The 14,024-nt window shown below is 47.6% G+C and overlaps 1 protein-coding gene across 1 annotated transcript; it reads left to right on the top strand.

The window, feature by feature from the left end:
• Positions 1-1,210: 1,210 nt before the first annotated feature.
• On the top strand, positions 1,211-11,423 carry PSMC6 (proteasome 26S subunit, ATPase 6). The gene is made up of 14 exons (XM_066552292.1): positions 1,211-1,337; positions 2,239-2,318; positions 2,511-2,550; positions 2,891-2,943; positions 4,811-4,878; positions 5,262-5,376; positions 5,896-5,983; positions 6,493-6,554; positions 6,633-6,756; positions 6,883-6,944; positions 7,899-8,019; positions 8,110-8,190; positions 10,321-10,392; positions 10,923-11,423. The coding sequence occupies exons 1-14, from the start codon at positions 1,211-1,213 to the stop codon at positions 11,039-11,041; spliced, it is 1,212 nt and encodes a 403-aa protein (XP_066408389.1). The 3' UTR covers positions 11,042-11,423.
• Positions 11,424-14,024: the final 2,601 nt, after the last annotated feature.

Raw genomic sequence — 14,024 nt, 5'->3', positions numbered from 1 at the left:
GTGGGCAGGCCCTGGCACGGGGTACCCAGAGCAGCTGTGGCTGCCTCTGAATCCCTGAAGTGCCCAAGGCCAGGCTGGACAGGGCTTGGAACAACCTGGGATGGTGGAAGTTGTCCCTGCCCATCGCAGGGGGTGGGATGAGATGGGATTTAAGGTCCCTTCCATCCCAAACCATTCCATGATTCTGTGACAGGAGATAGCTTTTCTTGGATTTACAGCCAGGTCCATTATCTTGCCCAGATGGACAAAGGTGACTTTTTGTCCCTCCCAGCCCTCATTCCCAGCTGGCAGTGCTGACATTGGTCACTTTATTCTCTGCAGAGCTCAGCTCTTGCTCATCCCTCCTTGCTCTGCTGGCCATTGCCCTCTCAGCCTGGCCTCTGCCTGCCCTGTCCTGCTCTGATACCCCCAGTGAGGCTCTGTGGGATTTTCCAGGCCACAGCAGCTGTTGGTCTGCCTTGGGAATTGTTAAAAATAGCCTGGAAACTGTTGTTAAATAGTTGATAGATGGTTAAGCATGTACTGTTCCTTTGGTTATTATATTGTAGAAGGGGTTAAAAGGGTAGTTATGAGAAATAAGGTACTCCAGGTACCATAACACACCTCAGTGAAGTGCACCAGCCCCCAAGCGAAACCATCCAGCCTGGACAGAACTGTGATGGGCCAATCAACTGCCTTAAACCTTCATGGAAATGAAGGATCCAAAAAGAAACCAATCCAAAGGGACCAAAAAACAGGATAAAAAGGAGCTTCTGACACAGTGAATTGTGCTGCTCCATCAGGGCCATCGCTGCTGAGCAGCCCCAGCGCCGGCGCTGCTCCATCCTTGAGGGATCGCTCCTGCCCGGCCCGCGGGTCCCCTTGCTTCAGGGCTTCCTTTTCTTATAATAAATACTAAAAGCACTTTAGTACCGGGAGCCTGCTCTCGTTTTTATCAGGAACGTCCCACCAACTGCCCACAGCAGGAAATGGGATGACCTTTAGGGTCCCTTCCAACCCAAACCATTCCTGGAGCTCCATGAGGTCTCCCCGCACCTCCTCTACCCCCACTCCGCGGCCGCCCTTGAACCCACGCTCTGAGCCTGGCACAGCCCGTGCCCATCGCAGCCGATGCTCGTGACACTCGCGGCCCCTCACGACTGTCGCGACAGCCGCAGTCCTCCGCGGCGGCAGGGGGCGCTGCGCGGCGCTGAGGGCCGGCGCCGCCGCCATGGCCCTTCCCGGCATTCCCTATGAGCGGCGGCTGCTCATCATGGCGGACCCCAGGGACAAGGCGCTGCAGGATTACCGCAAGAAGCTGCTGGAGCACAAGGAGATCGACGGCCGCCTCAAGGAGTGTGAGCGCGGGCACGGCGGGCCCTGAGGGGATGGCGGGTGGGCGTCTCTGAGACCCCCGCGGGGCGCCGAGAGGGAGCGCGGCGGCTGCGGCGCTGCCCGCGCTTCGTCATGGGCCTGGCCGGGCCCCGGGGGGCGGACGGGGCTGGGCGCTGCCGGCGCCGCCGCTGGGTCCCGGTACCCTTGGGAGAGCTCCGGAGGGTCACAGAATCACGGAGTCATCTCGGTTTGGAAAGATCTCTGGGATCAGCGACATCCGCCTGTGGCTGTCACCACCTTGTCAATGGACCAGAGCACTGAGTGCCACGTCCAGCCGTTCCTTGGGCACTTCCAGGGATGGAGACTCCGCTGTCTTCCTCGGCAGCCTTTCCCCAGTGACTGACCGCCCTTTCCGGGAAGAAATTTTCCCTAATATCTGTTGTATTGCACTAAATAGACACGGACTCTTACAAATATCCAATTTAAACTTACCCTGGTGCAGCTTGTGGCTGTTTCTCCTTGTCCTGTCCCTGTTCCCTGGAGCAGAGCCCGATTCCCCCCGGCTGTGCCCTCCTGGCAGGAGCTGTGCAGAGCCACAAGGGCCCCCTGAGCCTCCTTTGCTCCAGGCTGAGCCCCTGCCCAGCTCCCTCAGGGATTCTGCAGCCCCTGCCCAGCTCCCTCAGGGATTCTGCAGCCCCTGCCCGGCTCCCTCAGGGATTCTCCAGCCCCTTTCTCAGCTCCCTCAGCCTCTCCTGGGGTTCCAGCCCCTTCCCCAGCTCCACTCCTTTCTCCACATTAGCTCAAGGGTCCTTACTGGTTTCCCAGTCTCACTCTGCCTGCAGCTTTGCTGCTGGAAAAGGGTCTGGTCCCGTGCTCTTGTGGGGTTGAAGGTTACCAAAATCCTGTGTTTCTTTCCTCTTCTAGTAAGGGAGCAGCTGAAAGAGCTCACCAAGCAGTATGAGAAGTCAGAAAATGACCTCAAGGCCTTGCAGAGCGTTGGGCAGGTACGTGAGGCAAACAAGGTGTTGGCAGCCTGTGCTGCCTGTTGAAGTAACCTTTACATCCATTTTTAGCATCAAGAAAGAGAAAGTGGGAACAGTCCAGGTAAAACTGATGAGTTGGGGATGGCTACAGGGTGTCTGAGTCCTGCAATGTTAATTTCCCTTGAGGCTGATGCTGTATTTCCTCTCTTACAGATTGTTGGTGAGGTTCTTAAACAGCTGACAGAGGAGAAGTGTGAGTACACTGAATTCTTATATTTTCTGAGATTGTGAAAATCATGGAACCATGGGATGGTTTGGGTTGGAAGAGACCTTAAAGAACATCTCATTCCAACCTCCCACTATCCCAGGCTGCTCCAAGTCCTGTCCAGCCTGGCATGGAACACTTCCAGGGATGGGGCAGCCACAAAATAATAAGCTTTTAAATTTTAAATCTTGTTAAAATTATGGAGAAGTAAAGAATTAAAGTGTTGGTGATCAGATTATTGGCAAAAAACAATCTGGATAATTTAGAATCACAGCTCAGAGGGTAAATTGAGTAAATTTGGTTTTTTTCTCTAATTTTCTTTCTCCAGTCATTGTGAAGGCCACAAATGGACCAAGATACGTGGTTGGCTGTCGCCGTCAGGTAATTGATCTCTGTGAATATTCATTTAAAATTTGCTTTCCTGTGGAATATTAGCATTGTTTTTCATCCACTGGGTCCTTAGTGGAGAGGTTTTTCCTTCTTTAACGTGCACACCACTGTTTTACACTGGTATCTGCTCCCCTCTCCCTTTGTAGTGGTAGCAGTGAAACTTTCTGGTGGAGACAAAATAATCCACAGCATTCCCAGGACCTTGCATGTGTTTTATGATTTTTATTGAGTCAAAACTCTGTCCTTTTGCCTGATTTTGGACTCTCTGAAAATTAATTATTATGAAAACTGATTGTGTAATTTCACAGTTGCTGTGTGTGACTGTTGCTGTCATGCTGCTGAGTTTTAGATTTAATATTATTTTACCATATATCTTAATCATGGAATAGTTTGGGTTGGAAGAGACCAAAGTTCATCCCATTCCAGCTCTGCCATGGCATGGACACCTTACACCATCTCAGGCTGCTCCAAGCCCCATCCTGCCTGGCCTTGGACACTTCCAGGGATCCAGGGGCAGCCACAGCTGCTCTGGGCACCCTGTGCCAGGGCCTCCCCACCATCCCAGCCAGGAATTCCTTCCCAAAATCCCATCTAAACCTACTCTCTGTCTGTCTAAAGCCATTATCTTTATCCATATTTTTATTTTTTTTCCTCTTTCTGGAGAGAAACTGATGTTCATTGCAGAATTTTGGGACATAAGTAAACTTAATTCCACTCTGGGGCATGTGAGGTAATCTTGATGTTCTGTGTTGAAACAGAGCTGAATCCTAAGGGATTGGTTGTCCTTGGATGAACCAGCACTTTGGGGTTTATTCTTCACTAAAAACACTCTTTTATCTTAAAAGATCCTTGATTTGCTACCAGAGGCTCAAATAAAATAAAAAAAAAAAAACAAAACAACAAAAACCCCTTGATTGTTTTCAAAATGTCAAAATGTCAAAAATCAAAGACAAACAATTTCTCCTGGACTAGAAGGACGAGTTTTTGATCAAAGCCCTCCTGGCTGAGCTGCTGCTGCTCAGGAGGGAGGAGAGCAAGGCTGTTTAAATGGGAGCAAAAATCACTTCCCTATCTCAAGTGCATTAGCTGAGAAGGTCAAGTGGTTTCTCTTTGTTTTCTTCTCACTGCAAAACAATTTCCGTCTGTTGGGCAGAGTTGAATCTGAGAGAGTTCCAAGGTGTTGTAAAGTTCTTTGGATAAGGAAGCTGGAAAGGGACCTTAGTGGTGACTGGAGTAAGAGAGGGGGGACAACTTGATCCTAAACCCTTCCAGAGGGTCAAGGACCCACGTGGCAGGGGACCTTATAAATTATACACGTTTCCCAGCAGGGACAATGGGAAACTTCCAGCAGTGCTGGAAAAGGGTTGTCAAAATCCTCTTTTAATTCCAGCAAAATTGAGTAGAGTGTACTGGAATGTGTTGAAATATCCCATAAAGATGGAATGAGCAGACAAAAACTGCTGAGGCAGGAGAGGAGGCATCCAAGGTGAAAGATAATAATTGAACAGCTGACTTCAAAGAGGAGAAGTAATGGCACAGGAAAATGTTGAAGTTTTTGTGAGGGTTCTTTAGTTATTCTGAAACAGCTGTTCCTGTGTGGAGCAGAGGGCAGGATTAGATCCCACTGCTGCAGTCAGATTGACAGCAGTAAAATTAAAAATTAATGATGGACTAGAAAACAGTCTTTGTTTTAAAAGAGGTGGAGGTAAGTTAATGACTGCTTGGTGTGTCACTCTGTAGCCTTGGTTTTTCTTGTGTGTGATGGAGCAAGGAGTGCAAATTGCAGTGAAGATTTTGGCTAAAATCAGGGATTGTGTTGGAGTGGGGTTCTAACAGCATTCCTTTTTTTTGGGACTAGCTTGACAAGAGTAAGCTGAAGCCAGGGACAAGAGTTGCTCTGGACATGACCACTCTGACTATTATGAGGTAGGATTCTGCTCTTTTTGTCAAACATTACACAAAGGCTTGAATAATCCCTTCTGCAATGTTTTGTAAACATTTTCTGCAAAGCAATGCTTAAGTAGGGACAGTTATTTTGAGGGAGGACTTGTGGATCTGTTTTATATGATTTTAAAAGAAATTGGTTTTTCTTTAGAAAAACAATTACAGTATTTTCAGCCATGTTTTAAACTGTGTTTTAAAACTTTAAAAGGTTTGCTAGGTTTGGGGTTTTTTCTGATTTTTCAGCACGTGAGGTGGGAAGAGAAGAAATAATGTTCATATTGCTGTACAATTTGTGGGAATAACTTTATGAATTTATAAATGTGTCTACACAATAAAAATATCTCCTCTTACCTCTTGTTTTCCAGATACCTGCCCAGGGAAGTGGATCCACTGGTTTATAACATGTCCCATGAGGACCCAGGAGATGTTTCCTACTCTGAGATCGGAGGCCTGTCGGAACAAATCCGAGAGTTACGGGAGGTACCCAGTGCCTCAAACCCCCATCAGATCCTGATCCATGCTCTCAGTGAAGCTTTGCAGGCCAAAACCACCTTGGGGCTGTTCAAGGATCCTCTCAGATCAGTGCTTTTCATGTTTCATTTGAAGTGTTTGGACTGGGATTAAAATGAAGATGATCCTTTAGAGAGGAGGGTTTAAAGGATCCAGGACCCTTTAGGCTGTGGGAGTGCCTTGAAGTTCAAGTGGCAGGGCCAGCAAAGCAGACAGGAATTTTGCTCAAAAACTATCAGGATTGCTCTGGGAAATGAAATTAGGACAGTAGGGATGTGATTTGAGCAAGAGCATTGAGAGGAAGCAGCAATTGCAGAGCCAAGGCAAGGGAGTGAATTGATCCATAAGATCTTTCACATTTTCTTATTAAACTGTTTCTCACACAAAAATGCTGCCAATAAATAATGCAGCTAGACGAAAAACAGGCTGGCATGTGCATCATTAACTGTTTAAAACTCAGAGCTCAGGTTGCTGTGTGTCCCTTCACAGGTCATTGAACTGCCCCTGACAAACCCAGAATTATTCCAGCGTGTGGGAATTATCCCTCCCAAAGGCTGCCTGCTCTACGGCCCCCCTGGTGAGTCTCTGCAAAGGGCAACAAGTGTTTGCTTGTTGTTTTCAGACTGTGGCAAGAGCCTTCTTTGGTTTTCCTTCTTTCCCTTTTTATTTTTTTCTTTCCTTTTTTCTTTTTCATTTTTCTATTTTCTGTCTTCTCTTTTTCCTTTCTCTTTTTTTCTTTTTTCCTTGTCTCACTCTCTTGTCTCACTCCTCTCTCTCTCCTCTCTTTCTCCTCTCTCTCATCTCATCTTTGGTTTTTCCTTTCCCTTTTTCTTTCCCCTTTTTTCTTTTTTTTTTGTTTTCCTTTCCATTTTTTCTTTTTCTTTTCCTTTCTTATTTTTTCCCCTCTTCCTTTCCCTTTCCCCTTTTCCTCCCCTTTCCCTTTTCCTCCCCTTTCCCTTTTCCTCCCCTTTCCCTTTTCCTCCCCTTTCCCTTTTCCTCCCCTTTCCCTTTTTTCTCTCATTCCCAAGTCACTGGCAGGCATTGTTGAGTCAGTAATTAAACAGCTTCAATCTCTTGTCTATCCAGGCACAGGAAAAACCCTTTTGGCCAGAGCAGTTGCCAGCCAGCTGGATTGCAACTTCCTCAAGGTGTGTAATGGCGCTGCCCCCACACCCCTGGGCTCTGTTTGCTCTCCAGCCTCCTCATCCTCCTGTGTCCTTCCCAAGGTGGTGTCCAGTTCCATAGTGGACAAATACATCGGCGAGAGCGCTCGGCTCATCCGAGAGATGTTCAATTATGCCAGAGATCACCAGCCCTGCATCATTTTCATGGATGAGATCGATGCTATTGGTAAGGCTCCTGGCCTGGGGGGTGGCTGGGCTCTCCTTTTAAGGCTGGAGTCAGCTGTAAAGCCAATTCCCCCCGTTTAAAAGGCAGAAATCAAATAGCAGAACTGATGGGTTTGGTGTGCTGCAGGTGGGCGCCGCTTTTCCGAAGGCACATCAGCTGATAGAGAAATTCAGAGGACTCTGATGGAGGTGAGTGTCAATTCCTGACTGTGGCCTGCACAGCCACATTAAATAATAGTACAGCTGTGAATTGTTACCTGGGATCTGGCTTTGCAGAACCTTTTCTGGGTTAATAAACTAGAAGTGAACTCAGTGCTGCTTTTACAAAAGGCAGCTGCACATCCTGGTAACTCAGCCATGAGTTCAATGTGGAGACTAATTGAATCTTTCTAAATTGCTGAAATGATTTGGGATATTTTCTTTTGCTTACTGCTGCTCCCTGCATGTTTGAAGGTTTGCAGAACCCCCCTTTCTGTCTCTTTTAGTCCCAAAGACAGTCTGTAACATTTTTGAACTGTTGCAGTTGGATTTTCAAAGCTAGGAGGAGCACTTGTATTTCTTTGTTTCTGTATTCATTGCTTTGATAAACTGGGTTGTGTGAAAAGAATATTAAAACCACTGGTGACAATTAGAAATTCTGAAGCTAATGGGAACCTTCCTTAGCCTGTGTTTGCAAACAGTTTGCCTGGTTCAAAAGAATGTGTCTGCCTTCCATAGAGAATTAAATCACTGTGATCAAAGAGCAAGTGCTTTGAGTGTTCACAATGAAATGCCTTCCTGTGTGTGGATTAGTATTCCAGAGGCTGTTCTTCAAGTCTAATTGGAATGTCCTGGCCTTGGTGCACTACAATCCAAATGTGTCAGGCAGCCATTGGCTCCTTCAGTCCTTGCAGTATTTTCTTTGCCTCATTGTTTTAGTCAAGTGTTTCACGTTTTGAGCTCAGCTTTGCTCAATGTCCTTTTCTCTGGGCAAAGCTCTTCATTGCTTGGGATGGAATATTCAGGGAGCTCAAGGCCTTGTAGGATTTTTTTTTTTTTTTTACTTCAGAGCTTTTAATCTTGAGGAAGAATACTTAGGCAGGAAAACAAATCAGACTGGGAAGATTTGGGGTTGTTGAAAACCAAAATTCTGTTCTCTGTTAGTTGTTGAATCAGATGGATGGATTTGACACTCTGCACAGAGTTAAAATGATCATGGCTACCAACAGACCTGACACCCTGGATCCTGCCCTGCTGCGGCCCGGAAGGCTGGATAGAAAAATCCGTGAGTTCCTGCTTCCCAGTGGCTGCAAGGAGGATGTAATCCCTGGGAATTGTGGGTTTCTGCTTTCATTGAAGCTCTCATTCTTTCTAGATATCGATCTACCAAATGAACAAGCCAGATTAGATATTTTGAAGATTCACGCAGGTCCTATCACTAAACATGGTGAGATAGGTAAGTAGAAGTTCCCTGGGTGTCATTCCTGCTGCTGTTTGTAGGGATGGGAAGAGGGTGAGTTGTTCCAGGGATTCTGACTGTATTCCCACCTTTACACTGCCCACACAACTTCCCCTCTTGGAATTCTACTTGTTTTATTTTAAAATGCATCCTGATTAAACTGTTGTTAAGTCTTTGAAAAGGAAAACTGAATATAAACCCTTGAGCCCAGCTGGAAACTGGAAAAGCAACAAGGTTCTCATCAGGCAGTTTCCTGTTTCTAATGGAATGGCTTAGTGCAAGGAAAGAGTGTTTTCATTCACCCCTCAATGAAAGAAATATTGCTCATGAAGGAGTCTGAAAACAACAATCTTTAAAAATCAGGGAGAAACCTTAGAGTTGAGAGATGGCATAAGCAAAACTTTTCTGGTAGTGGTGTGGATCATTCTCTCAGGAGTGTGAGGGGAGAATAATAGGATGAAATGGGGACAGTTTATTTAAGGTCTGTGTCACTCTGAGCTGCCCAGAGTCCTGCTCTCACAGTGACTCCTGCAGCTCTCCTGGAGGAAGCTGGGGCTGGGCTTTGCCTTTAAAGCAGCTCTGGCTGCCTGGGAGTGCAGCAGGGCCCCGTGGCTCCCCCACCCCTGTGTGCTGACAGCAGCGATTCCTGCAGCCCCTGGAGCTGATCCCAGTCAGCTCAGCTCAGGGACAGCAGGAGGGAGCTCGGGGAGGGCCAGGGCTGGCCACTGCTTTTCTTAGCAGCACTGCTGGCTTAAACCTGCACGTGGCTGCAGGCTAAGGAGAGAAGGAGCTCCAGAGCAGATCATGAGCCTGAGGTAAAGTTCTTGGAGAGAAATTTCTTACAAGGCATGGAGTGACAGCACTAGGGGGAATGGATTCCCACTGCCACAGGGCAGGGAGAGATGGGATAGTGGGAGGAAACTCTTCCCTGTGAGGACAGTAAGGCCCTGGCTCAGTTTTCCCAGAGAAGCTGTGGCTGCTCCATCCCTGGAAGTGTTCCAGGCCAGGCTGGCTGAGGCTTGGAGAAAGTGAAAGGTGCCCCTGGCCATGGCAGGGGTTGGAAGGAGATGGTCTTGAAGGTCTCTTCCAGCCCAAACCATTATGGGATTCTGGAATTCTCCTTCATCCTTTTCTCATGTCTTTGGCACTGCAGTGGGATCATTCCTTCTGCTGTTCAGCAAACTGAGGTGTCAGGTCCTTGCTAAATTCCTGCAGGTGATGTGGAAAGACTGATGCTCAGCTTTGATACTGCAAAAGGAAGGCCTGAACTTAGCAGCAGGGTGAGGTGGAAATTGGATTAAAATCCAAAGATAAGGATTTGCTCAGGTTCCAGCATGAGATTCTCCTGCTTCAACCCTGATGTCTGCTGAAAACCCTAAACTCACAAACCTTGCACTGTTCAGCCTTGTTCATTCCCCTCACTTAGATTTTTTAACTTTCCAATTATGAAAATAAATTTTTTGTTACATTGTACTACATGGAATTAAAATACAGCTGAAAAACTACTCATCTTTAGGAGCTTTTGGATTCTTGAGATAAAAACATTCAATTCAAATGTTTTGAATTTTATACAGAAGGGAAACTGAAAAGTTTTCCAGGGACTTAATAATTTTAATAAGCAGCCTTGCAAAAAGCAGGACTTGCTGGAGGCTCAGCAGTGGTTTAGAAATTGATTTCCACTGAATTATAACCATGGCCACTCTTTTAGCAAATATATGTGCATAAAACATCAGGCCTAATATATTAAGACACTAAGTGGCTTTAGTAGATGGATTGTTGGAAGAGAAAGGGACTGAGTTATGACCACTTGGAGAGAAGTTTTCTGGGCTTTTACAGCATTTCAGTGATAAGAACATTGCCTTGATGGAACTCTTGCACTTCATGTTGATTCTTGTAACCACAAGTTGGTAACTTTGGGATTTAATTACATAACATGAGCTCTTGGCTGCCACACATTCCTGTTTTAATGGAAGGGCTGATACAGCTGCTGATTCCAGTTAATTTATCAGCCCAATGGGCAGCTCTGTTTGCACTGAAATCCAAGTTTGGTAGCTGGATGTGCACTTTATTGGCATCCCTAAGGGGAGGGTGATTTATTCCTAATGGGTGCTGGTGTTTTGTGAACAGATTATGAAGCAATCGTGAAGCTCTCAGATGGCTTCAACGGAGCAGACTTGAGAAACGTCTGTACTGAAGCAGGTAATGCCTTAACTCTTCATTTGGATGTGCTAAATCTTGGATAATGCTGAAACTTGGAGCTGTTCCTCTGTGGATTAAACCCAGGAGCTCAGAAATGTTCTGCTGGAACATTTCACTTGAGCTGATCTGAGCCAGCCACTTGTTGGCTGATCTTGATGTGTCCCACTGTCTCATTAGAACCAGATACATTCCAGAAACAGGGATTCAACCAATTTTTCTCCTTTTTGGAGAGAATTCAGGGCTCTTGGTACCCATGTGCCTGCAGAGTTGATGTTATTTTATGCTTTTTTCACATTAAAATTTGTGCACTTGGAGTTTGCCTGCATGGGCAAGCTGAGTAAATACACACTCAGAGTTTAAACAAGTTTTCTTTTTAGTACTCCCTTAGTTCAGAAAGGTGAATTCCCTCCTGTTCCCAACATCCAGGACATGGGAAGGTCATGTAGGTAGTGTAACCTGGGTCAGTTTTCATTTGAATTTCAGTGAAACTTCATGTTGTGTCTCTTCACACTGTTAACTCCTCCTCGCAGGGATGTTTGCGATCCGTGCTGATCATGACTTCGTAGTTCAGGAAGATTTCATGAAAGCTGTCAGGAAAGTGGCTGATTCCAAGAAGCTGGAGTCCAAGCTTGACTACAAACCTGTGTAAATTAACCATAGAATTTGTGATTTGATTGTACACATCCTACTGGGTTTATGCATAAAAAAAAAAGGAGAGAAATAATGTACCTCTTGATTATCATTGTAAGGTGTTTGTGTAGCATGTAGCTAGTAATTTTGGGAATGCTAGTTGCAAGTTGGCTACAGGAGTGTGTTTTCTGTACAATTCTGAAATGCAATGTTCATTACAGCCCAGGCTCAGTAAAAATGTGTGGAGATGTGTTGTTCTCTTAGCAATTATGGTGGGAATTTATAAATGTGCCTGAAGGGATTCACAAACAGAAGAAAGTCAGTTCATTTCTTGACTTTTTGTATATCAGTAAATCTCCTTTCCCCAAACAGTTTATGAATAAAACCTGTTTAAATCTGTTTATCCTGGTGGATTTTGTGTGTAGCTCTCACAGAGAGGTGAATTTTTGTATCTTCTGAGTTGGAGGAGCAACTTTTCTCTGGTGTAAGGATTGAAGTCCTGCGCCTGCTCTACCAAACAGAGGCATCCTAACCCTTGGAGAGAGAAGGGACTGGTGGGGTCTGGACAAAAATCCTTTCCATGAAGGAATTTTCCCTGATATCCAATCTAAACCTGCCCTGGCCCAGCCTGAGGCCGTTCCCTCTGCTCCTGTCCCTGTTCCCTGGAGCAGAGCCCGACCCCCCCGGCTGTGCCCTCCTGGCAGGAGCTGTGCAGAGCCACAAGGGCCCCTGAGCCTCCTTTGCTCCAGGCTGAGCCCCTGCCCAGCTCCCTCAGGGATTCTGCAGCCCCTGCCCAGCTCCCTCAGGGATTCTGCAGCCCCTGCCCAGCTCCCTCAGGGATTCTGCAGCCCCTGCCCAGCTCCCTCAGGGATTCTGCAGCCCCTGCCCGGCTCCCTCAGGGATTCTCCAGCCCCTGCCCAGCTCCCTCAGGGATTCTGCAGCCCCTGCCCAGCTCCCTCAGGGATTCTCCAGCCCCTGCCCAGCTCCCTCAGGGATTCTGCAGCCCCTGCCCAGCTCCCTCAGCCCCTCCTGGTGCTCCAGACCCTTCCCCAGCTCCATTCCCTTCCCTTGCGGGGCCCAGAGCTGTCCCCAGGGCTGGAGGTGCCTCAGCAGTGCCAGCACAGGGGACAGGCACTGCCCTGCTCCTGTGGCCACACCTGGTACAAGCCAGGTGCCCTTGGCCTCTTTGCCCACCTGGGCTCACTCATTTGCTGCTGAATTCTGGAAATAGGATTTACCTGAGCTGGTGTTTATTTATTACAAGAAGTAAACAAGGTGGTGGTTGTTTTAAGGGTATCTGCTTTACTTTTATTTTTATTTTCCAAGCAGTTCCACCCCGAGGGGTGCACACAGACCCACTGCACTGTGCAGCTCACCTGAATGTTGGACTGGAGCAGCAATGCACTCAATTGTACTTCTGGCTACTTCTAATTATCCTAATTGGATTATCCTGGGCCTGCTCAGCTGACAGGCAAGTACATTAGATTAGCTCTTGACTTCCCAGGAAACACACACAGCATCTCCCTGGCAATTTTAACAGCTGTAGTTTTATTTCCTTTCCCATCACAGATCAAACAGATGATGTAAGATGTAGAACAGTTAAAACAGGGCAGACAACAATATTTCCCTGTTTCTATGGCTGTTACAGACCTTTCTCCTTGTTGTGGCTGTGTTAGGAATGTAAAGATGCAAATCTCAGGTTTAGTTTTAACAACCTTTGAGTGCAGCTCGTACAGCCCATGTGCCTGGAACAATGAGAACATGAAATTAAAGTCCATTTCTGAGCAGAATGGTGATGTGAACAGTGAGCTGAGCCTCTAGCTGAGGGAATGGTTGCTGAAATGTGATTGTTGAAGGTTTCTCAAAGTTTTATTCAGTAAAAACAGCAGAAAGGTGCACTAGAAATAAAAATTGAGACTCTAAAATTCCAGTGCTAGTATTTCCAAAAGGACACTTCCAATTTTATTTAAGCAACCAACCCATTGAGTTTGCTTGCTTTGTCTAAGCTTCCCTCAGAAATTCCAGTGTAGAATTTTGGTTCACTGAAAGGCAAAGGAAAGAAAAAGTGCAGCTTAAAGTGAAATCTCATAGAATCATAAAATGGTTTGGGTTGGAAAGGAGCTTAAGGACCATCCAGTCCCTCCCCCTGCCATGGCAGGGACACCTTCCACTGTCCCAGGCTGCTCCAAGCCCTGTCCAACCTGGCCTTGGGCACTGTCAGGGATCCAGGGGCAGCCACAGCTGCTCTGGGCACCCTGTGCCAGGGCCTCACTGCCCTTACAGGGGGGAATTCCCAATCTCCCATCCATCCCTGCCCTCTGGCAGTGGGAGCCATTCCGTGTCCTGTCCCTTCATCCCTTGTCCCAAGTCCCTCTCCAGCTCTCCTGGAATTCTCAGGGCATGAGACCTCAAAAAGCAGAAAAACAGGTTCTTGCTCCAACACTGAGGTGTCTGAGGGCATCGTTTACACCAAGAGGAGAAGACTGGAGATCCCAGAGTCATTCAGAGCTCATTGGAAAAGAGCTCTGGGATCATCGAGTCCCTTCTGTGACCGATCCCCAGCTTGTCCCCAGCCCAGAGCACCGAGGCCACTGAGGCGTTCCTCGGACACCTCCAGGGATGGGGACTCCAAACCTCAGAGATGACCCCCTTGGCGTTGCCAGCTAAAATGTGAGGGAGCAGCGTCATTCCCATGAGCGATGGAGCCAAGATGGAAGCGGGCGTGTGAGGAGAAGGAGCCCTCGGCAATGTCAGGGGACGGCGACAGGGAGCGTCAGTGGCCGCGCCATGGCGTGAGGCGCTCCCAGCCGGGCCCTGGTCACCGCTAACAGGCGAAGCGTCCATTACTGAAACTTTGGGGTGAATTAGCCCGAATTTAGGGCTAGCGAGCAGATTCCTTAAACGAACGGCGGCAGCAGCTGCCCGTGAGGGGAGGGCAGAGCGCTGAGGGCGGAGCGGGGCGGAGCGGGGCGGGGGCCGGGGGAGCGGGGCCCGGGGGCGGG

Source organism: Molothrus aeneus, chromosome 6, assembly GCF_037042795.1.
Source record: "Molothrus aeneus isolate 106 chromosome 6, BPBGC_Maene_1.0, whole genome shotgun sequence".
NCBI classification, from domain to species: Eukaryota; Metazoa; Chordata; class Aves; order Passeriformes; family Icteridae; genus Molothrus; species Molothrus aeneus.
This window is presented reverse-complemented; position numbering and strand designations above follow the sequence as displayed.

Coding starts and splice junctions, on each gene's coding strand:
- PSMC6 (XM_066552292.1), top strand. CDS start 1,211: ATGGCCCTTCCCGGCATTCCCTATGAGCGGCGGCTGCTCATCATGGCG. Junction 5,984..6,492: donor CCTGCTCTACGGCCCCCCTG/GTGAGTCTCTGC, acceptor TTGTCTATCCAG/GCACAGGAAAAACCCTTTTG. Junction 6,555..6,632: donor TGGATTGCAACTTCCTCAAG/GTGTGTAATGGC, acceptor GTCCTTCCCAAG/GTGGTGTCCAGTTCCATAGT.